The sequence below is a fragment of the Choloepus didactylus genome, chromosome 3 (assembly GCF_015220235.1).
Source record: "Choloepus didactylus isolate mChoDid1 chromosome 3, mChoDid1.pri, whole genome shotgun sequence".
Classification (NCBI taxonomy): domain Eukaryota; kingdom Metazoa; phylum Chordata; class Mammalia; order Pilosa; family Megalonychidae; genus Choloepus; species Choloepus didactylus.
The window spans coordinates 51,761,419-51,788,868 of record NC_051309.1 but is presented as its reverse complement, the minus strand read 5'-3'; the positions used below and the strand labels follow the sequence as shown (position 1 = coordinate 51,788,868).

The 27,450-nt window shown below is 38.8% G+C and overlaps 1 protein-coding gene across 1 annotated transcript in view; it reads left to right on the top strand.

The window, feature by feature from the left end:
- Window positions 1-27,450, top strand: part of CORIN (corin, serine peptidase) — a 282,039-nt gene that overhangs the window by 23,136 nt on the left and 231,453 nt on the right. The window contains exon 2 of the mRNA XM_037828932.1: window positions 26,899-27,043. Within this exon, the coding sequence (XP_037684860.1) occupies window positions 26,899-27,043 (145 nt within the window). The remainder of the gene's footprint in view (window positions 1-26,898; window positions 27,044-27,450) is intronic.

The window sequence follows — 27,450 nt, the reverse complement described above, 5'->3', positions numbered from 1 at the left end:
TATCTCACAGATCCCAAGGACAGGTAAGGAGACGGGAATCAGGAAAGACTGAAATTAAGAAGCAGGCTGCTGGGAACCAAATAAAAGCAAGTTCAGCCTTGGATACTTACTGTACACGGATAACATGCAGTGTGCCTCTGGTCTTTGTTTCTGGATTTGAATCTCATGAAACTCTTCTCCAGATAAGGTTAATGGGCGTAATTTCTCCTTTTCCATCACCATTCGCATTTTCTGGGGATTCTGATTTTTTCTATGTCCCTCACTGATTTTGTCTCCTGCTGCTCCTCCTCCTCCTCTTCCTTCTTTTTTTTAAACACAGAAATGTTTGTTTCCTCACCTTAGGAAATTTTGTCATTTTTGTTGTGATAATGACATAGTCCTTATTAAAGATGTGTTCTGACATATTTTTAGGTGAAATGACATGATGTCTGGGATTTGCTTAAAAATTCTAATAAGGAGAAACAAAAAAATGATTCTATATGATTCTATAATTTTCTAGTGCTCTAAGTTGAGATTTTACATACACATTTCATTTGCTTTAGCAATCATTTTTCCTAATTGTCCAGAAATTTATTCCAGGCTATAGTACTTTAATGCCGGCTACAACTTGCTTATTTCCCTGGGAATAACTGTCCACTGAGTGTCCCTCGAGTTACTGTTTTCTCAGCTTCTCCATATGTCTCCTCTGCTGCCTCTGAGTTTAGCTGTAGCCGGATAAGGCTCAGCTGGGAAGATCTAGTTCTTGCTTTCAAAAATTCTCTGATCAGAAGCATCACCCATCCTTCCCTGGAGAGGAAAGGATGTGAGACAAGAAGAAAAGTGTTAAATTCCTTCTCATAAGTACCAGAGGATGGAGGATTAGCATTCCTTTCCACCTACCCCTTCGAAAGAAACTCCTCATCTTTTTATTTTCTTAACCTATTGGGGTGTTAAGATGAAGCCTGTGGCCCACCAAGGGTGTATGTTTTCCTTGGGGGAGGTATCAGCGTCTACCAAGACGGCCTTGCCCCCTTCTGCATGAGACCAGACCCCACAGCCCTCCACTGCTCCTTTGTGGCTCCCCTGGAACCTGGGTGTGCAGCTTGGATTTTGCACCTGGAAAGTTCTGAAATGGCTCAGAACAATACCATTGTTTAAAGTAACTCAACACCACTCTGAACACAAGGTGAAAATTTCCTCCCTATTCTATTTCCTACCTGACATGTTCCAACCACATAGTCCAATGTATCCTATCAGAGATTCTACAGTGAGGTCAGATGGTATCATAAAGATATTCCAATGATAAAGTGACCGAAGTTAGTTGTCCCACATCTGAATATAAACCTCCATCCCCTTATCACCTTTCCAGGTATAAACTGAAGTTCAAAAATCCAAATTTAAGCAGTTAATGTTGAAAGAAGTTAGAGCCTAAAGAAATTAAAGTACATAGCAAATTCTCTTGCCCTGATGAGTTATATTTCAAAGAAATTTTTTTTCTGATGATGACTTTTCAAATTGTAAGTACCATGCTTGGAAGGACTAGTTTATTGTGTTGATACATAGCAGCAATCCCAAAATGGATTGAATTTTAAGTAAGTTCTTGTGTTGCTGTAAGTAATGTTATGCAATTTAGTTTTTTACAGCCTGGAAATTCCTTGGATTCCTTTAATGTTGTAATCATCAATGTAAAAAATAGATTGTTAATTCTTTTTTTTTTTTTTTTTGGTACAAATTGTTTGACTAGGGATCAAGGAACATGAAGAAGTTCAATTAATTTCGAAGCTATTGTTTAAGATCCTGGGTAATTAAAGAATACAGTAATTTAATTGGGAGCTCAGCAATAGACCAAGTGAATTAGACATACCTGAAAATGCATGAGGCTGAAAAATCTAGAAGTGCCACAAAGCAGGGATGAGATTCTCTGGAGAGCTCAACCCTACGCCATCAAACCTGCAACACACGGTCCAAGTCCAGTGTGAACTCCGGCATCTCAAAGAAGCCTCCACTGACCACTGCAGTCCAAAGGGATCCCACCTTCCTAAGAAGTCCCCATAGCAAACCTTACTTCTGTCACTCACTGTGTGAAGGCAAGGGCCACATCTCATGGGGACCAAGGGCAAGGGGACACTATTAGTTACATGCTTACTAAGTACTAGTTGCTGAGGAGGTACTTTCCCTATGTCATCTCATTTAATCTCACAATGACCTTGCATGGTATTATCTACAGTTCGTAAACAAGGAAAGTATAGCCTAAAGGTGGATTGATTTGCCCAATCAATCCAAATTTTTTTTTGCCCAAAGGTCAGAGTCATGACAGAGCCATGACTCGAATTTTGGAATCCCTAACTGCTAAGGACATGCTCTCTCCCACACTATGTCTCAGTATTTGCCCACTGCTCCCAAAACACTGCTTCACTCATGAAAGGTGTTCAACAAATATCTGTTATCTAATTGATTCATTTATTTACTGGCAAAACTTGCAAGGCCCCTGAGGTTCCAGGCACTGTGTAGGTGTGACAAGGACAATAACAGTGAAGGCTACTTTCAAGGAACTTGGCAAGGTAGCAAGGCAGAGAACCAAAGAGCAGGCTTAATATATACCGTTATCACCACTGAGAAGCTTTTTATTTGTGCTTAGTACATCCCAAGCACGATGATGCTAAGTTCTTTCTGAATATTAGCTCATTGAATCCTCCTAATCATATCATGAGGTAGGGGACATGACCTCATTTTACAGATGAAAAAACTAGGCTCAGAGACATCAAGGAACCTGCCTAAAGTCACAAAGCTAGAGAGTTTAAGAGCAGTAGAGCTGAGATCCATACCCAGAGCTCCTAGTCACCACACTAACACTTCCCAAAGCATTGGACACAAGGCAAGTTTTACTGGTAAATAGGAAAACATTTAAAATTTTTATAATTTTGTGCTTACTTTAGTGGATATTAGGAAAATATAAAACTAGCATACCCACCATGGGAAATCCCAGATCTTATTGCTTAGGCTAGGATTAAGGGAGTAAGCAAAGTCTACATTACTAGAATAGACTTAGTAAACATACTAAAGAAATAAGGGTAGCAGTGGTATGTGGCAGATATAGCAAAGCAATAAAGGTTGCTACACAACTGGCTGATGTTTTGGCTTCACTGTGCTTCACTCCACTGCCTCCCTGTAATGGATGAGTATAAACCAAGTGCCAGGGGTGCTAGCAGCTCCATCCCTCCCTTATTTATGCAACAAGTAATATTTGTCACTCAATGAAATGAATAATTATTATGATCCTTGTAGTAGCCATATAAGCAACAACAAATGCAAGGTGTTAATTATAGGGTGGTATATGGGAATCCTGTATTTTATGCATGATTGTTCTGAAAACCTACAACAATTTTTTTTTCAAAGAAATTGAAGTATGAAAGTTATCCTTCTCAATTTCTTATTTTGCTCAATCTCAGCTAAAAGTGTTCTCCATAACTAGGGAGAGTTGCAGTTCTTTCATCAGCTACACACTGGTTGGCCTCTCATGGGAATGTAGTTTTTAAAGGAATCCCAAAAGTTTATAGACCATGAAAGCCCAGACAGACCCCTACTACCAGAGTAGGGGATAGGGAATGAATCCCCAGTTACAAAAGCTGTTATCTCAGGTGACGTTTGCATTTCCAGAACCCAATTTCTAGTATTGCCAAAGAGCAGAGGACAAAAGGTCTTAGAAGAAAAATCCACCAATGCAAGCTACCTGTCTTTCCAAGAATGACTCTTTAGCTATTCTTGCCTTCTTGCAAAGTTTGAAATGTACTATTATAACAGTGCCATTCACCATGTCTTATTTGTGTTGCATGTTCAAAATCTATCAATTTTCATTTCTCCTTGGAGCCATGGGTGTATGATGGGTTGCTGCTGAAATCAGTGTGGACTCGGCCAAGTAACAGACCTTCAGGCTACACTCTTTTAAGCCATGGAGGCTAATGCTACTGTAGATCAGACTGGTGAAACCTGTTGGATGCAGAGGTGGCTCCTTCGGCCCAAATTCTATTCAGCTGGAGAATCTTCACTGTAAGATTCCTGAACTGGTTCTGAAGTCTGTACCTCTAGGGGTTGGTGACCACTGATACCTTTGTCTTGTGCTTCTTAAGATATTGTCTTTCCTCAGCTATTTTTCTCTTTCTGTTTCCCCTTCTTCTCTGGGAAGGCCCAGCTAAGTTTGTAAGAGTTCAACATGTTTCTCAATTTGCTCCTTTTCCATCTACACTGTGTGTAGGTCCAGTACTCTTTGCAGGGTTTGCATGTCCCCTTTCCTTTTAGTTGCTCTTTGTTATCTGGTCCCTCACTTCTTTATCTAACATTCTCTTGAATTCCTCTTCTCGATTTATTATGGATTGCCCAGCTCCCTTTTAATGTGTCACATCTTTGTTTTCTCTTATTCCTAATTCCATATATTTTCTATTATATTCAGTAAGTGCCCACACAATACTTATGTACCTACCTCTAATAACTGTGTCAGGCTGAAACTTGGTACCGCTCCTTTCTCAAGACTCCTGGTCCAATGTAGCAGTTATTACAATTTGAAGGACATATGCCTCTTCCCTAATTGACTTCTTTGATTGATGTTGACATTAAAATTCTCTGTTTTGTTTTGTACAAGGCAGAGGATAGTCACAATTAGAAAACATGATTTTTGCTCTCAAAGAAAACATATCATCTCTTGTGGAGAAAAGGCATAAATGCTCAGTGCTGGCCTAAAGACCTAATGTTAGTTAATTCCTATAGAAAGCAGGAACAATTTGCTTATTTGAGATTGTGCCTTGCATCCGGGGTGGTAGAGATGACCAGGCAGTATGTACTCAGTAGATGCTTACTGAATGGTCCAAGTTGTTCTCAACTAGGGGAGCTGACACCTGAGGAGCATTCGGAAATATGTGGGGACCTGCTTTTTGGTCACAATGTTGGGGTGGGAAGTGGGGAGGCAGGCACTGCTGGCATTTATTAAGTGGGGCCCAGGAATGTCAGATTTCCTAAAATGAGACAGTCCATCGGTGGAAAAGTTGTTCTGCTCAAGATACAATTTATGTTGCTTCCCCTTGTCTTCCCTTCTCCCCCAACCAACACACAGATACATTGAGACCCATGGGAATGAATGGTCAATAAATGCTGTCGTTTTATCTTGGTGTAAAAGTAAAAATCTGTATTTATTTAAAATATAACAATGTGGACTGACTTTGCCCTAGTTCACCCTGTGCCCATGGTCAGTTTTATTTTGCTTGTAAGGCTTTGTACAAAGCTTCCCAACCTCCCAACCACACAGTGCTGCAGTCATCTGTGAAGTTGCCTATGTCCTTGGAGATCAGCTGTGTCAACTCTCTGAGAGTGGAGACTATGTCTTCCTCACCTTCATGTCCTTATAGCCCAGCTGTGCACAGAGTAGATGCTAAATAAACACTAGTAGAATAAACCAAATGAGTGAGATTTTAATACATAACGTGCAACACAGACATGTTTTGTAATGGAAATATTGGCACAGCATTTCTCTGCATTTTCCAACTAGAATATTCATGAAATATAGTAAAACATATTTTGAATGTTAAGTCTGCAAGTCTTCCTTTTTCTCTGGTCATTTAGAAAGAAATTGCTGCTTCATCTAACACATAAAATCCTTGCTTGTGCTTTTTTACTGCAGAATTCCTTTTGGCAGGTAGGTTCAGTAGGTTAACTGTTTCAAACATCTGTTTATGTTTTACTTTGCATTGAAATGCCTGAAATGGATTGTTGTAAAGCATACAATCCATTTTGTCTTATATGCTCTCCCTGATTATTTTCAGCTGTAGAAAGTCAATATTTTAGTTTTCTACTCACTTGGCCAATCTGTTTCAACTTTTAAAGTCACAACATTTCCATTTTTATAGGATCAGCAAGTCAATTATGTCTCCATGATGTGCACAAATTTGATCACCTCCACAGTGCTGTGTAAAAAATAGATTTAGCTTTGTTTTGAAATATATTAGGCTTTTCTAGATTTCTCCATAGTTTCCTTAGAAATGTAGTAATTTGTAATCGAGATTTGAAATGTAAAACATTTTTATGAATAAATTTCAAATATTTAATTTCCTGTGGAATGGATAATACAACCTTCTTTTTTCCCCTATAGCTTCCATTGTTTCAAAAAGATATGCTTATAGAAAGGATCTTTAAAATGTTCAAATACATGCAGAAAGAGTTCTGATATTTTATCTGTCTTGAAAGGAATCTTTTATTACTTTAAGATTGCTGTCTGCCATAAAATGATAACATTGACATTTTTGAGACTGAGGGCAAGTCATCTCCAAAAAAGGGATGCAGGATCCTATTTATCTACCCTGTCTAAAGGGAGGAGTCTACAGAAATATGATCCCCCTACTTTTCTCTGAAGAAAATGGGGTTTTCCTTAAAGCTAAAGGAGTCTCCTTATTGCCTCTGCTGATATCACCTTATTTGAATAAAGATTATAACTTTCCTCCAGGGGGACTGAATTGAGCAAATTCACCTTATGTGTTAGTGAGAAATCAGAAATCAGGACTCTTAGAACTTGCTGAAATTTAAAGAATTATTGTTTTCCACTTTTCTTTTGTCTTACCTATTTCCTTTTATTTTTGGAATATTTGCAGTTGGAGCAAAACGTTTTTTCTCTCTTACTTGCAGATATGGAAATATGGTCAGGACAGGCGGATGACTTTATAAAGACGTAACTTATCACTGGTGGAGACAATATTCTAAAAATGGCCTCTGAAACATTCCAGTCTCTTCTCTCATCTTTCAGACTTTAGGCAAACAATGCTACCCCCAAAATGGAAACACTAAAGTGATACTCCAACTGGATATTGGATTATTATCATTTAGCCTCTTTGGCAGGATAAATACTTTGTTGGTATTTAGTCTTTATATTGAACATCCATTTTGCGATATGAGGATATGGAACTGTGAGGAGAGCTAGCTGGGACTGCTGTTATTTTGTTAATTTTCAAAGGAGAAAATGTGGTCAGTGTTGGCTTGCAGAACCATGTTTTCTGGTGTGAACCAAGTAATTTCATTTTGAGAGAGAGCATGAGTTATTTGAACTTCATATGCTTCAATTAAATGCCAGAAGATGGGATGAAAAGACTTATTGAAAACCAGATGCTTGTTCTTTATGCCTTCTGGGACATTAAAAACAAACACCACAACAAAAGATATTTGGGTTTGGCATAATTCACTGACGGATGATTTTGGAGGCTTTTTGCTTATGGGTAGAGCGAGAGCTAATATGGAAAACTGACAGATACTTTGTTTGAGAAGTATCTAAATTACTGATCTCTTATTCAGTAAACCTACATTTAATTCATGTGAGGGGCATGTTGCAGTACATTGAGAACAGAGACAAAAGCATCTAGCACTGGCAGTATTCTTAAATAAGGGGTGACAGTTGGCTCAGTTTTGATCAGTGGACAGAGGCTAGAGGTGGGTTGAGAAGTTCCATCTCTAGCACTGAAAAAGCAATTCAAATAACATTTTGGAATGACGGTTGTGAAGAACAATGTTCCAAGCTGAATATCTAGCAGCAAGTAGAGTCTTAGTGAGTGCATTTTTTCAGGTCTGTGAGTATATTACTGTATCTCCACAGTTTACAGGTAGCTTCTGTGTCCTGTTCAGGCCACACCTATAGAATGACCTCATTCTCCTTGCAGGCTGTGCCCTGAAGCGACAGAGGGCAATGAACTTGCAGTTCATCACATGCCTACCTAAAGAACTAAGGTGCTAGATTAGTCTTAAACCAATATAATGCTGATTTTCCATGTTTTTTTTTTTTTTTTTTTTTTTAATTTGTCTTTAACATTGTAAGCATTTTGGGGGGTGGTTAGGACAGTGAATCACTGAATTCTGCTATAATTTTACATACACTTACACCTATTAAAATATGAACTCTTGTTTTGGTTTGAGAATGTTTTGATATTTTGATTTGATAATATAAACTTTAGAGCAATATAGAGTTTCAATTAAATTAATCAGACTGGCATATGAATTAGGATAACCTTTGCCTAGTAATATTTGAGAACCTAAAATTCACTGAGAGTGTTGCCTAACTATCTTGTATTAACTAAGTCTACATAACATACTTTTAATTTAGAAATAAAATCATTTCGGTATCTAAGAAAATCTATGTTAGAATTTTTTCTGTGTTAGGAAAGTAAAATTAACCTTCACACTTCTACTTAGAAATGGTTTATCTGTTACTGAGAAATGGTTTATATGTTACCTCAAGTTTGCCTGACCTTTGGTTGTAATTTAAATGAATCTTATCTTAGATAAGTATATCAATATATCTCTTAGTCTGATGCTATACCTTAACAGCAAACTGATATTAATCTCTTCTCAGAAGATAACCATCTTTAGATGAGTATTGTCACTTCTAGAGTTACTATGGGCCAAAGATGGCAATACATTTAGCAAAGCCTTGGAATGGTCAGGGATAGGGATTTTTTTTGTTAATGAGGTTTTTAATTACAGATGAACTTAAGCTTCCTTTCTGTTTTAATCTTTATTCTTGAAGATGACATTTCTTACACTGCCTTCAGAACAACATCCACATGTTTGAAAACTGACTATCAGGGCAAGGACTTGAATGTTATTCTCAGGGCAAAGTATTTTAACTACCGACATTGTAGAGGAGTCCACATTTTCCAGAATTCCAAGTAACACTCTGAAAATACGTTTAAGTCTTAGTAAATTGCTTATTTTGTTATGGTTTTTCCATTTCTCCAAAAGATAGAGTGTAGAAAATTTCTGTGATTGGAGGTTCCAGGTAAAGTTTCATAGTAGATAATTTTGAAATATGGAATCTAGAGAGAAATTGAAAAAATACCACGGACAGATCATTTCTAAAAGATATCTTTTGATCATCCAGTGCAGTGTGGTGGTAGCCCTTCATTAATTCTGTGTCTGACCTAGGAGGATAAAGTTTATTGCTTGCTCCTCAAAGGGGCAGAAATTCTGAGGAATGATGATTTCCAAGCTATTATGTAGGTCTAGGATGTCTCCATCCTCACAGGGTTTGGGACATCTGGGGTGAGTGAAAGCTTAGTCTGTCTTCATAGGTACAGAGCTGGAGAGTGGATAATGTGTTCCAGGAAATTCTGAAAGCTGTGGTCTAGAATTAAAGCCAAATAAGAAACTGCAGGGTCTGGAGTCACCTACTGGATTTCAGACAAAGGAATTCAGTGACTGGGTTCTCTCTTTTTTGTTTCTAATACTCTTCTGCCAGTGAGAGGGCATATTTAGAAAGGTGTATTGCTTCACTATTTCAACATTTATTGACTGTGTCAGGTCTTTTGTTGAGCTACAATGGCGAGCAAAACCTGACATGGTCCCTGCCTTCATAGAGCTTACAGTCTGGTAGGAATAGTCAACACACTCTCATAATCATACAAATGCATGTAAAATTGTATTGGGATACATGTCAGAAAGGCCAGAACTGGACCTGGGGTAATGAGCTGATGTGTGACCCTGGCAGGTTGGGAGCTGGAGGGAGGACATTCCATGCAGAGTGCTAATGAGGAGCTGGAAAGAACCAGGGTGCCGCAGCATGGAGAGGGAGAGGACAAGGGTGCTGTGCAAAAAGCCTGGGAGTGGTCAGGGGCCGGACCTAAAAGGGTTTTTAGATTCTGCTGCTCAAGGTGTGGTCGCTGGACCAGCAGCATCAGCATCACCTGGGAGCTCATAAGGAATGTACAATCTCAGGCCCCAGCCCAGACCTACTGGATCAGAATCTCCCCTCAGGATTCACGTCATCTTGACGTTTGAGCAGCACTGTCCTCTACACCATGTTAAGGAAGACTGTCTTTGTCTTTCAAGTCTCTGGAGGATTTTCAGCAGAGAGATGACACCACCCAATGTCATTTCGAAAATATCACTTGGGCTACAGGGTGGATATTGGAAGGGGACAAGTGACAATGTGGGGAAACCACGTAGGAGAGTGCTGGGGTCTCTGAGGGGGCTATGAGATTACCCAGTCCACTGATCGCCTGCATTTCTACCAAGCTTGCTTTCTTTTTGTTTGCTCCCTATAAACCCCTATTTAAAAATATTTGGCTATCAAATTGTATTTAGTAATATGTAATTGAAAATTGGTAGGTTGTAACTTACTAAGTTGCAAACTATTTCTTCTAAATTTATCTTCACTTAAGACAGGTAAATGGCACCTAATTTCTGATCAGCAGGAATATCTATGGTGACTATTATACTGAGTTGCTATTATTCTGGTCAGAAACAAAGAAACCTGACAGTTACATTCTTAGCCTTAAAATCCTGAATGTATGGATTTTAAAGAGAACTTTAATGTTTCTTTTTTTCTCTCTCTCCCATCAAAAGTAAGTAAGTGTATCAAAAACCCCAAAACTTTTCTTAAAATTTTTTTTGCTAGCCTTTAATTATGAGTCATTCTCTTACTCAAGATACGTGTTTTTATTCTGGACTTACTATGTATTAGGCATTTGTTAGTTGCCTAGCAGATAAAAATAAAATTCTGGACACATGGTATAACTATTTGTTTAGTGAATTAAACATAGACTTTAACCTCTTGAGATTATAATTTAACAATTTTAGTTTGTACATAAATGATCCAAGATAGAAAATAATAAATGCCATAGTTGGGTTAAAAGTTTCATTTGCAAGGGATTGAAGGTTCAGATTGAATGACTTAACATGAAATATTTTATTCCTTTGTAATGTAAATATAGTCTGAAAATAAGCAGTGCTGGGCTGATAGCGCAGCTTCATAAATTTATCAGGGATCTAGGTTTCCTCTTTCTTACGACTCTACCATCCTCTGCATGTAGCTTCACCTCTGAGTCCAAGATGTTTGCTTGAGCTCCAGCTATTGTAACTATGTTCTATCCAGCATGAAGGAGGAAGAGGAGAAGGACAATATTCCTGTCTTCAAGAACACTTTGTAGAAGTCACACTTGTCACTTCTAGTTTCATTCTGTGGTTGATAATTTAGCTACATAGCCTCACATAGCTGCAAGAGAGGCTGGGAAATGTAATCTTTATTCTAGGTGACCATTAAATTTTGACACAATCAAAATTTAGGGTTCTGTTTTTATGTTTAAAGTAGAGAATAGAGGTCAGTGCCTGATTAGTCTCTGCCACATGATGAAAGTTCAGATGAGGCAGAGAGATTTTACTTCTTTCTGGGTAATCAAGGGTGGCTTTCTGAAAAAATGAAATGCAAATTACTTTTTAAAGGTTTTGGACTTATGGTAATGTATGTGGGAAAAATAAATATTCTCAGACAGTGGTTTTCAAACTGTGTGCCAATGTATCCCAAGATGCTGTAGTGACACACAGGGGCTCTGCTGGATAAATTTAAAATTTTGAGGGAAACACAAATATTTGACATTTATTGGTCACAGAATGAACTACTAGCTTGAGGTAGTTCACAATTTCAACATTAGATTGTGCTATATTCCCTGCAATATTGCTCTATTTTCACAAAACTGGGTTCTTGGCAGTTGTGTTAAAAAGCAAGTAGTATGCAGAAATCCACATGGAATAGGCAATAAGGGTGGTGGATTGAATCTGAGTTCAAGGGTTTGAGTTGTGCAGTGCCCAACAGATGCACAGTAATTGTGGTTACTTGAGAATGACATGAAAATATTATTTTCTTTTGATCCATGTGTATTATTTTTTCAAATGTCTACTAAATTTTTAAGACAGAAGTATCTATTAAATTGTTGGGCCAATTCCTTAATAAATGGCATTTCTTATGGCCTAGGGACACTCTAAAAAAATTACTGAGCTATTGAGGGAGTCATGGACCACGCTGTCTGAGAATCTCTGATCTAGGGGCTTAATAGAGCTACAAGGCAACTTCTTTTCATATTCTGAGCATCAGTAGTGGCTACAAGTATTTTAAAAATTCTATCTGCAATGAAATATACTACCATTTCCTTTTCTTAAAAGAGGAAGACACACTTATTAGAAACATAAAACTTCCTGAGTTCACAGCTTTTAAAAAGGAAAGTGAGTTTGAAATTGGACAGATAATCCTAGGAAAAATTGATTTATTAATTTGTGTGTTTGTTTTCCCTGAAAATAATCAAGTATGATATGTCCTGTATTGAAATATTTCACCTAATTATAATATTGTAATATTTCTTTTTTAAAAATGTGTTTTGCAAAATACATTTTCTACTCCAAGAATTTTTGGGTGATTTGGGAATAGACTTTGTTAGACATATATTATTAAAAATGAAGTAGTTATTTGCATAATTATGTACAGAGAATTTTTTAGGTGATTAACTTCATCCATTTTTTCAAGAGGCGTTTAACCTGCTTCTGACTGTGTTCAGATGCTTTTCTAGTTGCTGGGTATATGCTATGAGAAAGGGCAATATTTGCATATATATATACAGAGAGAGAGAGATACAATTGAATTAGTATTATTTATACTATGATTATAGTTTTACAGAAGCAGAGATAAATTTCTACTTCCTATCTCCATGGTCTTAGGATTTGTTGATTCTCATATTTTATAACACATGTTGCAGTCTATTTCAGCTTAAATACCCCTGAAGCATATGTTCTAATGTAACACATATTATCTTGATCTATGTTTTCCTATTTTGGAGATTATTTTGAACCTTATATATACAAATGCATTGCAACCATGCATTACAGCAGTCAGTTTTGTCTGTCAATTTGCCATTTGTACAATTATATCAGGTTTCATAAGGGCCCTCATAAAAAGATAAAAATGCAATTTTCTTAAGGGGATATATGTTTTAGGTTTGTCATCATACTAAATATATAGATTTACAAATACCTATATATGCAGATATACACTGATACTCTATATCAGGAGTTGGCAAGCTTTTACTGTAAAGGGCCAGAGAGTAAATATTGTAGGTTTTGTGGGCCATACAGCTTTGTTGCAACTACTCAATGCTGCCATTGTAGCAGGAAAACGGCTATAGACAATATATAAGCAAACAAACATGCTCTATTCCCAGTAAAACTTTTTGTACTAAAATAGGCAAGGCTGGATTTGGCCCATTGGTTGTAGTTTGCTAACACCTGCTCTCTCTCTCTCTCTCTCTCTATATATATATATATATATATTTTTTTTTTTTTAGTGTCCATGTATATATTTTTTTTCACAAAATACATAAAGATTTAAAAGGAAAAGGAAAAAAGTTTCTGCTCCATTCTTCAAACTCCGTATCAAAATGCAATATTACTGCTCAGAGGTAATTGTTAACATTTTATCTTGTATCCTACCACAATTTTTAAATATGAAAGCATAAATATTTTTATCTTTATTAATATACAAACTAGCCTAAGACTTGCTTTTTTCTTTTAATGAATCTTGGACTTTAGCATAGACAGACCTAACTCTACATGCATTCTATTTTATTCTACTGTTCTATAATTTATATAACTAATTCCTTACTGAAGAAGAAGTTGGGCAATCTCCAGTTTCTGCTATTATATACAACACTACAATGAACATCCCTGTACTTTTTTAATTTGCCATTTGTAGTGTGTTTACTGTGAACTGATTTTTCACTGTTCTATCCTTTATCCACTTTTTCTATTGGCTTACTCATTATCGTCTTAATGGAAATCAAGTATTTTTTTTTATCTTCATTTTATTGAGATATATTCAAATACCACGCAGTCATACAAAACAAATCGTACTTTCGATTGTTTACAGTACCATTACATAGTTGTACATTCATCACCCAAATCAATCCCTTACACCTTCATTAGCACACACACAAAAATAACAAGAATAATAATTAGAGTGAAAAAGAGCAATTGAAGTAAAAAAGAACACTGGGTACCTTTGTCTGTTTCTTTCTTTCCCCTATTTTTCTACTCATCCATCCATAAACTAGACAAAGTGGAGTGTGGTCCTTATGGCTTTCCCAATCCCATTGTCACCCCTCATAAGCTACATTTTTATACAACTGTCTTGAGATTCATGGGTTCTGGGTTGTAGTTTGATAGTTTCAGGTATCCACCACCAGCTACCCCAATTCTCTGGAACCTAAAAAGGGTTGTCTAAAGTGTGCATAAGAGTGCCCACCAGGGTGACCTCTCGGCTCCTTTTGGACTCTCTCTGCCACCGAAGCTTATTTCATTTCCTTTCACATCCCCCTTTTGGTCAAGAAGATGTTCTCCGTCCCACGATGCCGGGTCTACATACCTCCCCGGGAGTCATATTCCATGTTGCCAGGGAGATTCACTCCCCTGGGTGTCTGATCCCACGTAGGGGGGAGGGCAGTGATTTCACCTTTCCAGTTGGCTTAGCCAGAGAGAGAGGGCCACATCTGAGCAACAAAGAGGCATTCGGGAGGAGGCTCTTAGGCACAACCATAGGGAGGCCTAGCCTCTCCTTTATAGCAACCGTCTTCCCAAGGGTAAAACCTATGGTAGAGGGCTCAACCCATCAAACCACCAGTCCCCTATGTCTGTGGTCATGTTAGCAACCATGGAGGTGGGGTAGGCGAATACCCCTGCATTCTCCACAGGCTCCTCAAGGGGGCACTACATCTTTTTTTTTCCTTGTTTTTCTTTTTTTTTTTTTAACTTTCCCTTCTTTTTTAAATCAACTGTATGAAAAAAAAGTTAAAAAGAAAACAAACATACAATAAAAGAACATTTCAAAGAGACCATAACAAGGGAGTAAGAAAAAGACAACTAACCTAAGATAACTGCTTAACTTCCAACGTGTTCCTACTTTAACCCAATAAAGTTACATAATATAGCAACATTTCTGTGAACTTGTTCCTACTATATCCATCAGAAATTAACAGACCATAGTCATTCCTGGGCATCCCCATAACGTTAAATAGCTTATCTGTTCTTCTTGGATTATTGTTCCCCCTTCCTTAATTGCTCTCTGCTGCTAGTTCCCCTACATTCTACATTATAAACCATTTGTTTTACATTTTTCAAAGTTCACATTAGTGGTAGCATATAATATTTCTCTTTTTGTGCCTGGCTTATTTCGCTCAGCATTATGTCTTCAAGGTTCATCCATGTTGTCATATGTTTCACGAGATCGTTCCTTCTTACTGCCGCGTAGTATTCCATCGTGTGTATATACCACATTTTATTTATCCACTCATCTGTTGAAGGACATTTGGGTTGTTTCCATCTCTTGGCAATTGTGAATAATGCTGCTATGAACATTGGCGTGCAAATATCTGTTCGTGTCACTGCTTTCCGACCTTCCGGGTATATACCGAGAAGTGCAATCGCTGGATCGAATGGTAACTCTGTATCTAGTTTTCTAAGGAACTGCCAGACTGACTTCCAGAGTGGCTGAACCATTATACTGTCCCACCAACAATGAATAAGAGTTCCAATTTCTCCACATCCCCTCTAGCATTTGTAGTTTCCTGTTTGTTTAATGGCAGCCATTCTAACCGGTGTTAGATGGTATCCCATTGTGGTCTTAATTTGCATCTCTCTAATAGCTAGTGAAGCTGAACATTTTTTCATGTGTTTCTTGGCCATTTGTATTTCCTCTTCAGAGAACTGTCTTTTCATATCTTTTGCCCATTTTATAATTGGGCTGTCTGTACTACTGTCATTGAGTTGTAGGATTTCTTTATATATGCAAGATATCAGTCTTTTGTCAGATACATGGTTTCCAAAAATTTTTTCCCATTGAGTTGGCTGCCTCTTTACCTTTTTGAGAAATTCCTTTGAGGTGCAGAAACTTCTAAGCTTGAGGAGTTCCCATTTATCTATTTTCTCTTTTGTTGCTTGTGCTTTGGGTGTAAAGTCTAGGAAGTGGCCGCCTAATACAAGGTCTTGAAGATGTTTTCCTACATTATCTTCTAGGAGTTTTATGGTACTTTCTTTTATATTGAGATCTTTGGTCCATTTTGAGTTAATTTTTGTGTAGGGGGTGAGGTAGGGGTCCTCTTTCATTCTTTTGGATATGGATATCCAACTCTCCCAGCCCCATTTGTTGAAAAGACCATTATGACTCAGTTCAGTGACTTTGGGGGCCTTATCAAAGATCAGTCGGCCATAGATTTGAGGGTCTATCTCTGAATTCTCAATTCGATTCCATTGATCAATATGTCTATCTTTGTGCCAGTACCATGCTGTTTTGGCAACTGTGGCTTTATAATAAGCTTCAAAGTCAGGGAGTGTAAGTTCTCCCACTTCGTTTCTCTTTTTTAGAGTGTCTTTAGCAATTTGAGGCATCTTCCCTTTCCAAATAAATTTGATAACTAGCTTTTCCAAGTCTGCAAAGTAGGTTGTTGGAATTTTGATTGGGATTGCATTGAATCTGTAGATGAGTTTGGGTAGAATTGACATCTTAATGACATTTAGCCTTCCTGTCTATGAACATGGAATATTTTTCCATCTTTTAAGGTCCCCTTCTATTTCTTTTAGTAGAGTTATGTAGTTTTCTTTGTATAGGTCTTTTACATCTTTGGTTAAGTTTATTCCTAGGTACTTGATTTTTTTAGTTGCTATTGAAAATGGTATCTTTTTCTTGAGTGTCTCTTCAGTTTGTTCATTTCTAGCATATAGAAACATTACTGACTTATGTGCATTAACCTTGTATCCCGCTACTTTGCTAAATTTGTTTATTAGCTCTAGTAGCTGTATCGTCGATTTCTCAGGGTTTTCTAGATATAAGATCATATCATCTGCAAACAATGACAGTGTTACTTCTTCTTTTCCAATTTGGATGCCTTTTATTTCTTTGTCTTGCCGGATTGCCCTGGCTAGCACTTCCAGCACAATGTTGAATAACAGTGGTGACAGCGGGCATCCTTGTCTTGTTCCTGATCTTAGAGGGAAGGCTTTCAGTCTCTCACCATTGAGTACTATGCTGGCTGTGGGTTTTTCATATATGCTCTTTATCATGTTGAGGAAGTTTCCTTCAATTCCTACCTTTTGAAGTGTTTTTATCAAAAAGGGATGTTGGATTTTGTCAAATGCTTTTTCAGCATCTATTGAGATGATCAATTGCTTTTTCCCTTTTGACTTGTTAATGTGTTGTAATACATTGATTGATTTTCTTATGTTGAACCATCCTTGCATGCCTGGAATGAACCCCACTTGGTCATGGTGTATGATTTTTTTAATGTGTCTTTGGATTCGATTTGCAAGTATTTTGTTGAGGATTTTTGCATCTATATTCATTAGGGAGATTGACCGGTAGTTTTCCTTTTTTGTAGCATCTTTGCCTGGTTTTGGTATTAGATTGATGTTAGCTTCTTAAAATGAGTTAGGTAGTGTTCCATTTTCTTCAATGTTTTGAAAGAGTTTGAGTAAGATTGGTGTCAGTTCTTTCTGGAAAGTTTGGTAGAATCCCCCTGTGAAGCCATCTGGCCCTGGGCATTTATTTGTGGGAAGATTTTTGATGACTGATTGGATCTCTTTGCTTGTGATGGGTTGGTTGAGGTCTTCTGTTTCTTCTCTGGTCAGTCTAGGTTGTTCATATGTTTCCAGGAAATTGTCCATTTCTTCTACATTATCCAGTTTGTTGCCATACAGTTGTTCATAATATCCTCTTATAATTTTTTTAATTTCTTCAGGATCTGCAGTTATGTCACCTTTTTCATTCATTATTTTGTTTATGTGGGTCTTCTCTCTTTTTGATTTTGTCAGTCTAGCTAGGGGCTTGTCAATCTTGTTGATCTTCTCAAAGAACCAACTTTTGGTGATATTTATCCTCTCTATTGTTTTTTTGTTGTCTATGTCATTTATTTCTGCTTTAATCCTTGTTATTTCTTTTCTTGTACTTGGTTTAGGATTGGTTTGCTGTTCATTTTCTAGCTTCTTCAGTTGATCCATTAGTTCTTTGATTTTGGCTCTTTCTTCCTTTTTAATATATGCGTTTAGTGCTATAAATTTCCCCCTTAGCCCTGCTTTTGCTGCATCCCATAGGTTTTGGTATGTTGTGTTCTCATTTTCATTCGTCTCTATATATTTAGCAATTTCTCTTGCTATTTCTTCTTTAACCCACTGATTGTTTAGGAGTGTGTTGTTTAACCTCCAGGTATTTGTGAATTTTCTAAGTCTCTGATGGTTATTGACTTCTAATTGTATTCCATTGTGGTCAGAGAATGTGCTTTGAATAATTTCAATCTTTTTAAATTTATTGAGGCTTGTTTTATGTCCCAGCATATGATCTATTCTGGAGAAAGTTCCGTGAGCACTAGAAAAGTATGTGTATCCTGGTGATTTGGGATGTAATGTCCTGTAGATGTCTGTTAAATCTAATTCATTTATCAGATTGTTTAGGTTTTCAATTTCCTTATTGGTCTTCTGTCTGGTTGATCTATCTATAGGAGAGAGTGATGTGTTGAAGTCTCCCACAATTATTGTGGAAACATCAATTGCTTTCTTTAGTTTTGCCAGTGTTTCTCTCATGTATTTTGTGGCACCTTGATTGGGTGCGTCGACATTTATGATTGTTATTTCTTCTTGTTGAATTGCCCCTCTTATTAGTATGTAGTGGCCTTCTTTGTCTCTCAAAACATCCCTGCATTTGAAGTCTATTTTATCTGAGATTAATATTGCTACACCTGCTTTCTTTTGGCTGTAGCTTGCATGAAATATTTTTTTCCATCCTTTCACTTTCAATTTCTTTGTGTCCCTGTGTCTAAGATGAGTCTCTTGTTTGCAACATATTGATGGTTCATTTTTTTTGATCCATTCTGCGAATCTATATCTTTTAATTGGGGAGTTTAATCCATTTACATTCAACGTTATAACCGTGAAGGTATTTCTTGAATCGGCCATCTTATCCTTTGGTTTATGTTTGCCATATTTTTCCCTCTCTCTATTAATATCCTTTATTGTACTCATACCGAATCTCTTTAGTACTGAACCTTTCTCCAAGTCTCTCTGTCCTGTCTTTGTTTCTCTGTCTGTAGGGCTCCCTTTAGTATCTCCAGTAGGGCAGGTCTCTTGTTAGCAAATTCTCTCAGCATTTGTTTGTCTGTGAAAATTTAAGCTCTCCCTCAAATTTGAAGGAGAGCTTTGCTGGATAAAGTATTCTTGGCTGGAAATTTTTCTCACTCAGAATTTTAAATATATCGTGCCACTGCCTTCTCGCCTCCATGGTGGCTGCTGAGTAGTCACTACTTAGTCTTATGCTGTTTCCTTTGTATGTGGTAAATTGCTTTCTCTTGCTGCTTTCAGAACTTGCTCCTTCTCTTCTGTGTTTGACAGTGTGATCAGTATATGTCTCGGAGTGGGTTTATTTGGATTTATTCTATTCGGAGTTCGCTGAGCATTTATGATTTGTGTATTTATGTTGTTTAGAAGATTTGGGAAGTTTTCCCCAACAATTTCTTTGAATATTCTTCCTAGACCTTTACCCTTTTCTTCCCCTTCTGGGACACCAATGAGTCTTATATTCAGACGTTTCATATTATCTATCATGTCCCTGAGGTCCATTTCGAATTTTTCAATTTTTTTCCCCATTCTTTCTTTTATGCTTTCATTTTCCATTCTGTTCTTCCAGGTCACTGATTCATTGTTCAACTTCCTCTAGTCTTGTACTTTGAGTGTCCAGAATCTTTTTAATTTGATCAACAGTTTCTTTAATTTCCATAAGATCATCCATTTTTTTTATTTAGTCTTGCAATGTCTTCTTTATGCTCTTCTAGGGTCTTCTTGATTTCCTTTGTATCCCATACTATGGTCTCATTGTTCATCTTTAGTTCTTTGAGTAGCTGCTCTAGGTGCTGTGTCTCTTCTGGTCTTTTGATTTGGGTGCTTGGGCTTGGGTTATCCATATCGTCTGGTTTTTTCATATGCTTTATACTTTTCTGTTGTTTTTGGCCCAGTGGCATTTGCTGAACTTGATAGGGTTCTTTTAGGATTTGTAGACCAGTTGAAGTCCTTATCTCTAATTTATCAGATCTACAGCTTCGTGGAGTACACTTTCTCTAACTAACCGGCAGGTGGCGTCCACGAGCCACCTGTTCTCCACAAGCCAGTTCTCCCCTGCTTAGCCTTTTTGGTGAGTGGGGGAGTGAGTCTTGTGGGGTCCAATTGGTGTACCAAGCTTGCGTGTGTAGTTGGTGTTGCCTGCCCTGTATATGGGGCATGTTTCTGGGCAGTCAGGGAGGGGGGGGGTGTCTCTAACAATCAAATCTCCCTGGTGATCCTAGAGTTTTAAAGCTGCTGCAATAGTCTAATCCTTCAGTTCAGTCCTGCCACAGTTTGTCTCTGCCACTGACCCACAAGTCCTTGGTATTGGCGTATGGCTCCTGAGACTTGCAAGTGGGCCCCTCTTCCAGGCTGTGCACCCCAGGTCCTCTGTTGAGGGATGACTGTGCTATGTCACGGTTGAGTGCCGTCTCCCCAGGGCAGTTCTGGGCTGCTGGGCTGTGTAGGGAGGCTCCCAGTCTGCTGTAATGATGGTTGAATGGGGCTTTGTTAATTCACACTGCTCCACCTTCCCGACTCTGGTGCAATCAGCTGAGGTTGCAGGGAAGGCTAATGTCCACTCCCAGTTTTGTGTTGTGTGCCTGTTATTTGAAGCACTTCCGTCACACTGGGTTGTCTGGGGAAGCTCTGGGCTATGGGGCTGGCAATGGGCAGGAGTGTTTCCTGTCCACCAGGATGATGGCTGTGAGCGGACACCCCCCCTTTTCTTGGGAAGTTGTGGTGTTTAGTGAATTTTCTCAGACACTGGATTATTGCCTTTTGTCTCAGAGCTCTCTTAGTTCTGCTCTTGAGTTGAGCTGCCCAAATTGCAAGTCTTTGAAGCTTTCTGTATTGGGCTTCTTAGAGTAATTGTTTTAGAAAAAGAAAAAAGGATTAAAAAAAAAAAACGGCCCTCCTCAGAGATCTAATGGGTTATTGAAATGCTAAGAGACAAAGCAACCAGGGCCATTAAGGAAAGGTCCACAGGGCAGAGAGATCACCTTTTCTTCGGGATTTGCATATGCGGCTCAGGGCCTGAGCTCTGCCCTTCCCCTTTCTATGTTCACCAGAACTCCAAAAATCCTCCGCTTTTATTTTGGAGTTTTTCGTGTTGTTTTTTTTTTCTATGCCTGTCTCCTCTCTGCTGGGCTGGCTGCTCTCAGATTCTCTGGTGTCTGGTCTCAGTCTATCTATGGTTGGAGTTTGGATCAGTAGAATGAGTTTCCGATAAGGGCTGCCACTGCGGTTCTCCCTTCTCCTTCCCGGAGCTGACAGCCCCTCCTCCCACTGGACTGAGCCTGGCAGGGAGGGGCGCATGTCCCCTGGCCGCAAAAACTTACAGATTTCGCTGATCTCAGCAGTTCCACGTTTTCATGAGTGTTGTATGAAGTATGCCCAAAGTCAGATTGTTCTGTGGTGTCCAGTCCACGCAGTTCCTGGCGTTCTACCTACTTTTCTGGAGGAGTAACTAAAACACAGCTCACCAGTCCGCCATCTTGCCCCGCCTCTCCCTCTATATATTTAAAATTTAAAATTTATCATGTGGGAGGATCCAACAGAGTAAAACAATTTTCACATAATCTAACAGTAACTGTGAGAAATAAGGGTGGACATTTCTCAGGCACTTCTCCCCACTCTGAATGTGGGGAGTTATGAGAGGGAGTAAGGCTGTCAGTGCCTGAGGAGGCTCTTGGTTCCTTCTGGGTTGAACTGCTCTGTTGTGACCTGGTTGTTAGCAGCTATTCCCACCTCTGAGAATTCTCTGGGAGAACCTGCCTACAGAGGCATCCATTATCTCCCAGTCAGATATTTCTGGCTCATTGGTTCATTGGTAAGTCCTAGCCCTGGTTTCAGGAGTGATTTTCCCCTCTCAGGGACTGATGGTCAGGTACCTTCCTGTTCTCAAGCAATTTCTGCTGTTTGTAGCTGTGGAAGAATCGCCAAGAATGCACCATGTGTTGAAAAAGTCAAATGCAGGAAGATACAGGAGGATAATGACTAATGTACTTGAAAATGCCAACTATGGCACTTTTAAAAATGGACTTGAAACCCTGTTCCACCCTGTGGAATTCCAAAGTCCTCCCCAGATCTCCACCAATCCACTGGGTGCATGGTTTTCATGATCTCCTCTTTCTCAAGCTTTAGTCTGAATCAGCTCAGGTTTTGGATCATTTTGCATATTGTCTCTCCTCAACATCCCGTGATACCCAGATTTTCATTCTGACTGTAGTGTAAAGAACAGACTAAAAGGGTGCAAGAATGGATGTAGATAAACTAGTCAGGAGAAGGCCTTTGCATTATTCCAGGTGAGACATGATGGCTGTTTTTACATGAATCTATGTTTTTACAAGGCTCTGTGAGGCCTGAGACTTGTGCTTTGTTCATTGATATATCCCAGTGCACAAACAGTGCCAGGCACATGACATGTGCTCAATTACCTTTTCCTGAGATAGGGAACCCTGGAAGAATACTAGATATGGGGGAGAAGATTATGTATGTAGTTTTGGTTTCATACCTGTTGGATTTGAGGTGCTTTTTCAGCATCAGTGAGGTGGTGTCAAATGTAAAGGTTCAGAGCATGGAGGAAAGAACTAAGCTTGCTATGTAAAGTTGTAAGTCACCTGTGCAGAGCTGGTAACTGAAGCTACGTGTTGCCTGGGGAAAGCCTCCAAAGAAGACAGACAAAAAATGACCAGAGAATTAGGAGAAAGAGATGTTAAAGGAAGAAAATGCTTCAAGAAAGAGGACATGGCAACTGAGCATTTGACCTCTCAAATGCTATTGAGAAGTCATTCCAATGAAGACTGAAAAATTCCAGTTGCTTATAGGTTCATGGGGGTCATGGGTGAATGTTGCAAAAGCTCTTTTCATGTAGTGACAGAAACTGGTGCCAAATTGTAGTGGCCACAGGGGAAAGAGGTAAGTGAGGACATTTGTTCAACCAACATCTGCAACTCTTAGAGTGTTCTGGATGGGAAAGAATGAGAAAGATGGGACAGTGGTTAAAGTTGGATATAGGCTTGAGAGTGGATAAGAAAATAACTGGAGCGACTTAAGCATGTGTTCCGGTTTGCTAAAGCTGCCCTTATGCAAAATACCAGAAATGGATTGGCTGTTATAAAGGAGATTTATTAGGTTACAAGTTTACAGTTCTGAGGCCATAAAAGTGTCCAAAGTAAGGCATCAACAAGAGGATACCTTCACTGAAGAAAGGTCTATGGCGTCTGGAATACCTCTATCAGCTGGGAAGGCACACAGCTGGTGTCTGCTTGTCCTTTGCTCCTGGGTTCTGGTTTCAAAATGGCTTTCTCCAAAATGTCTCTGGAATTCTATCTCTTGTAGCTTCTCTGTCTCAGCCTCTGTGCATCCTTGCTTGTTCTCCCAGGGTGTTTCTCTCTAAGTAACTAGGAGTCCTCTCTTAGCTTCTCTGGGGCAAACTCTGGGCTTCATCTTTTAGCTTAGCATTTCTAAACATCTTTCTGTCTGCATCTCCAAGCATGTGTACATAAGAAAGGAGAATGTAAGATTTCTGAGAATTGGGAAGAAGATGAAGTCTCTAACAAAAAGCAAGGATTGGTTTTGAATAGGAGGAGGGATAGTGTCTCTCTATTGTAACAGAAGGGAGGCAAGGCAGTTTGGGTGCAGAAATGGGCAGGTCTGTATGTTCAGATTCATCTAGGGAAGGGAATTCCCATCTGACAGTTTTTATCCTCACAGTAAGGTGGGAATTGGGGTAAGTTCTCTTATGAGAATGAGAGCAGAAGAGTGGGAGGAGGTAGTTTGAGGAGGGTGGAGATGGTTCGAAATCAGAAGTCATTTAGCCTTGTTGGCTAACTTTTTATTGCCACATTCAACTGCCCAGGTGCAGACACAGAGATAGCAGATTGTTGTATTCATCTGGGGTTGGTTTTACCAGATGAATGAGAAGAAGTCCAGAGGAGTAAAGAGGTTCAGGGTCTTAGCAGAAATATTGCAGTAATGGAACAGACACTAAGGATGATATGTGTCTTAGTTTGCTAATGCTGCAGAATGCAAAACACCAGAGATGGACAGGCTTTTATAAAACGGGGGTTTATTTCACTACACAGTTACAGTCTTAAGGCCACAAAGCGTCCAAGGTAACACCTCAGCAATCGGGTACCTTCACCGGAGGACAGCCAACGGCGTCCGGAAAACCTCTGTTAGCTAGGAAGGCAGCTGGCGTCTGCTCCAAAGCTCCGGCCTCAAAACGGCTTTCTCCCAGGACGTTCCTCTCTAGCAAGCTTGCTCCTCTTCAAAACATCACTCCCAGCTGCACTCAGTTCCCTCTCTTTGAGTCAGCTTATTTATATAGCTCCACTGATCAAGGCCCACCCTGAATGGGCGGGGCCACGCCTCCATGGGAACATCTCATCAAAATCATCACTCACAGCTGGGTGGGGCACACTCCAAGCAAATCTAACCAACACCAAAACTTTTGCCCCACACAAGACCACAAAGATAATGGCACTTGGGGGACACAATACACTCAAACTGGCACAATATGCAAGGAAATGAAACAAGGAGTAGGTTGATAGACTGGAAAAAAGATAGATCAATGGACATTAGGTCCCAAAAGAGCCTGAATGACTGTCATGGACATTATTAAATTAGCAAGCTGGGAGGCAAGCATATTACAGTGAAAGGTGTAGAAGAGAGAGTTGAGACCACCCAGTGAAACCAAATTCAACACTTCTATTGGCTCAAGAAAATATCCTAGTTAGTGAGATTGTATCAGTACATGTTATATAAACCAACATGGCAGCTTTAAAAATAAATGTAGTTCTTAAGATACAAGAAGCAAATTCTTGCCAACAGGATTAGCATAAGAAGTATATGCTTTGAAATATGTGCAGGTTCAATCAGATGCATCATTTCCTGCCCAAACCATGGAATATTCTGTCTCTGCTTGGGTTACAGTTCCTAGCATATGGAGGGTAGACTCTGGAAGAGGGGTGCCATCTGGAGAGAGGGTTGTTCAAAGTCATTGAAACAAAGTTTAGGGATTTTCCTAGTAGTTTATCTCATCTGACATTATTCACTGGATAGAAAGTTGCACTATGTTCAGAGGAATCTCAAAGGGCCTCTGAATATTGCAGCATTTGCAGCATGGTCATATGTTGCTATGAGTGCAAGAGGAAAGTTCTGTGCTCAAGAGGAAAGTGCTGAACTATTGCTTTTCCTCCAAGTTATTTCTTCCTTCTCTCTCCCTGAAAAAAGCAATCAATTTTCTAGGCACTGGAGAAACGACTTGGATTAATCATGAGTATAGATTCTGGTGATCAAAAACTTGCAGTGGTAGATTTTCTCTGCTGATTCTAATACTTAATGGGATTCCAGTTAGCACTGAGGACATTGTGAATTTGCTACCCAAGAAGATTATCCCAATAATGCTCCTGTAACCACTTTAACAAAGAAACTCCTTGTGTTGTTGTAGAAGTCAAAGAAGGCTCATAATTCCTTACCTCGCTGGATGTATTTTACAACTCTTTTAAACTATTAAAAGCCTTTTTAGGGGTGCTTTTATCAGAATCGGGCTCAAGTGCTCCTCCCTCTACAATGTCTTACCTGATCCCCTGGTGCAAAACCATATCCAATCTTTGGAATTCCCATGGCCCTTTAGCTATAAGTCTCATGATGCTTGTCATTTGCAACCTTGAAATAAGTTACATTATTTATATACATATCCTATCTCTCCTAGCAGCATGTGTGGTTTTCAAGGGATGCTTGGTCTGATATCATTGTTATATCCATCACTAGGCTTATAATAATTATCTATATATATAGTAGGCATTCAGTAACTAATTGTTGAGTAAATGAAATGTGTCTGTTATGCTACTATCCCTGTTGGGCTGCAGTCCCACACTCTGTTTTTATTGATAAATGTTATCTACAAGCCTTAAAGGGCACCACCTGTCCAGTGCTGGTGTTGTAATAAATGTGCTATTACAGATGTCATATATTGTGCCAGTGCCATATCTTCTTGTAGTTCAAACTGAAAACTAACTCTGAATGATCTCAAATTGGCTGGTAGCTTAATCCAGGGACAAAGGGTATAGGTCAGCAGAGAAATTAATTTAGGAAATGATGCCAATCACAAGCTAATGTCATAAATTATTCCAAATAGGACCAGAGGAATTGCACATAATGATTCAAAGCACTTACAGTATCATCTCAAACTCCTGTTGAAAAACTTACTGCTCTCAGTCATTTGCAATAAATGAATTTTCAGACATCATTTATGGCAAGGGATTGAACTAAGCAAAATTTAAAGCATTTGAAGACAAGAAGTTTATCTGAACTGTCACTGTTGCACCCTCATCATCCTGTCCAAATGGAGGGGCTGCAGGAGAAGTGAAGACAGCCAAGGAGATCCTGAGAGGTTGCCAGGTTTTAACTGGCCAACAGGACAGGCTCCTTCTCATTGTTCAACTTTGTCACTAAATATATGTTCAGTAATGTTCAACTCTGCTGAGTTATTAATGGAGTAAAGGCTAAAACTGAATTTATCCTGATTCATGCAGATTTAGATTAAAGCCAATGGGACAAACAAAATGATGCCTGGATCTTGTCTTGCATACACCCACTCACCAATGCTCTTTCACTGCATTGGCAATCTTCACTTACAACTCTGGGCAGAAGTGGGTTCTCACCTCGTTAATTCACAGTCTTGTGAATAATACCAAATTGGCAAATATAATTTAAAAAACCTAGACAGAATATCATTAAATGTTCATGAACTTCTATGAAATGTTTTAGAAATAGATGATTTGCTCTGTTCTAAGCATGGGATGTAATTACTATTTTTCATTTATTTGCTTGATTTGCTTAACAACCACATTTCATGCCCTGAAGTACACACAGTAAAAATCTATTAGAATATTGCTCTTCTGAATGGATAGCTGTAATTAAAGTTTCATTTCATGTATTGTGTTGCTTTGTAACATTAAAATCTTGTTTCAATTTCCTCTTTGATGTTAGGTGTTGGGAGCTGATGACCACAAGATGGGTGATGGCTGTGCGCAGAAGGTGACAGTTGCTAAACTTCTCCGTTTCCTATTGCTGGTCCTGATTCCGTGTATCTGTGCTCTTGTCGTCCTGCTGGTGATCCTGCTTTCTGTTGTTGGTGGGTGATGCATCATTAAAGAAAAATGAGGTTAAAATTAAAATTAGCATGATTTATAGGAGTGATTCCTTCCTACCACTTATTTAACCTAAACGTCAATTTGATAAGAGGATGATCTGTTGACTATCTTGTACATATCTGCAGTCTCAGCCACTGTAATCACTTTACTAGTTATTAGTATTAATATTAATTAATGGATCAATTAATTTGGAAATATTTACAGAGTGATTATGAGGTAGTAGGCATTGTGAAACATCCTGGGAATTTCAAGATGGTTAAATGAGTCCTTTCTTAGGAGCTCCCAGTTGAGAGGAAGAGATAAGTATTATATAAGGCCACACATGTTAATGTTGGAGGTATATAGGGGTGCTTTGGGGGCAAGGAAGGCTCCACAGAGTTAATCTACA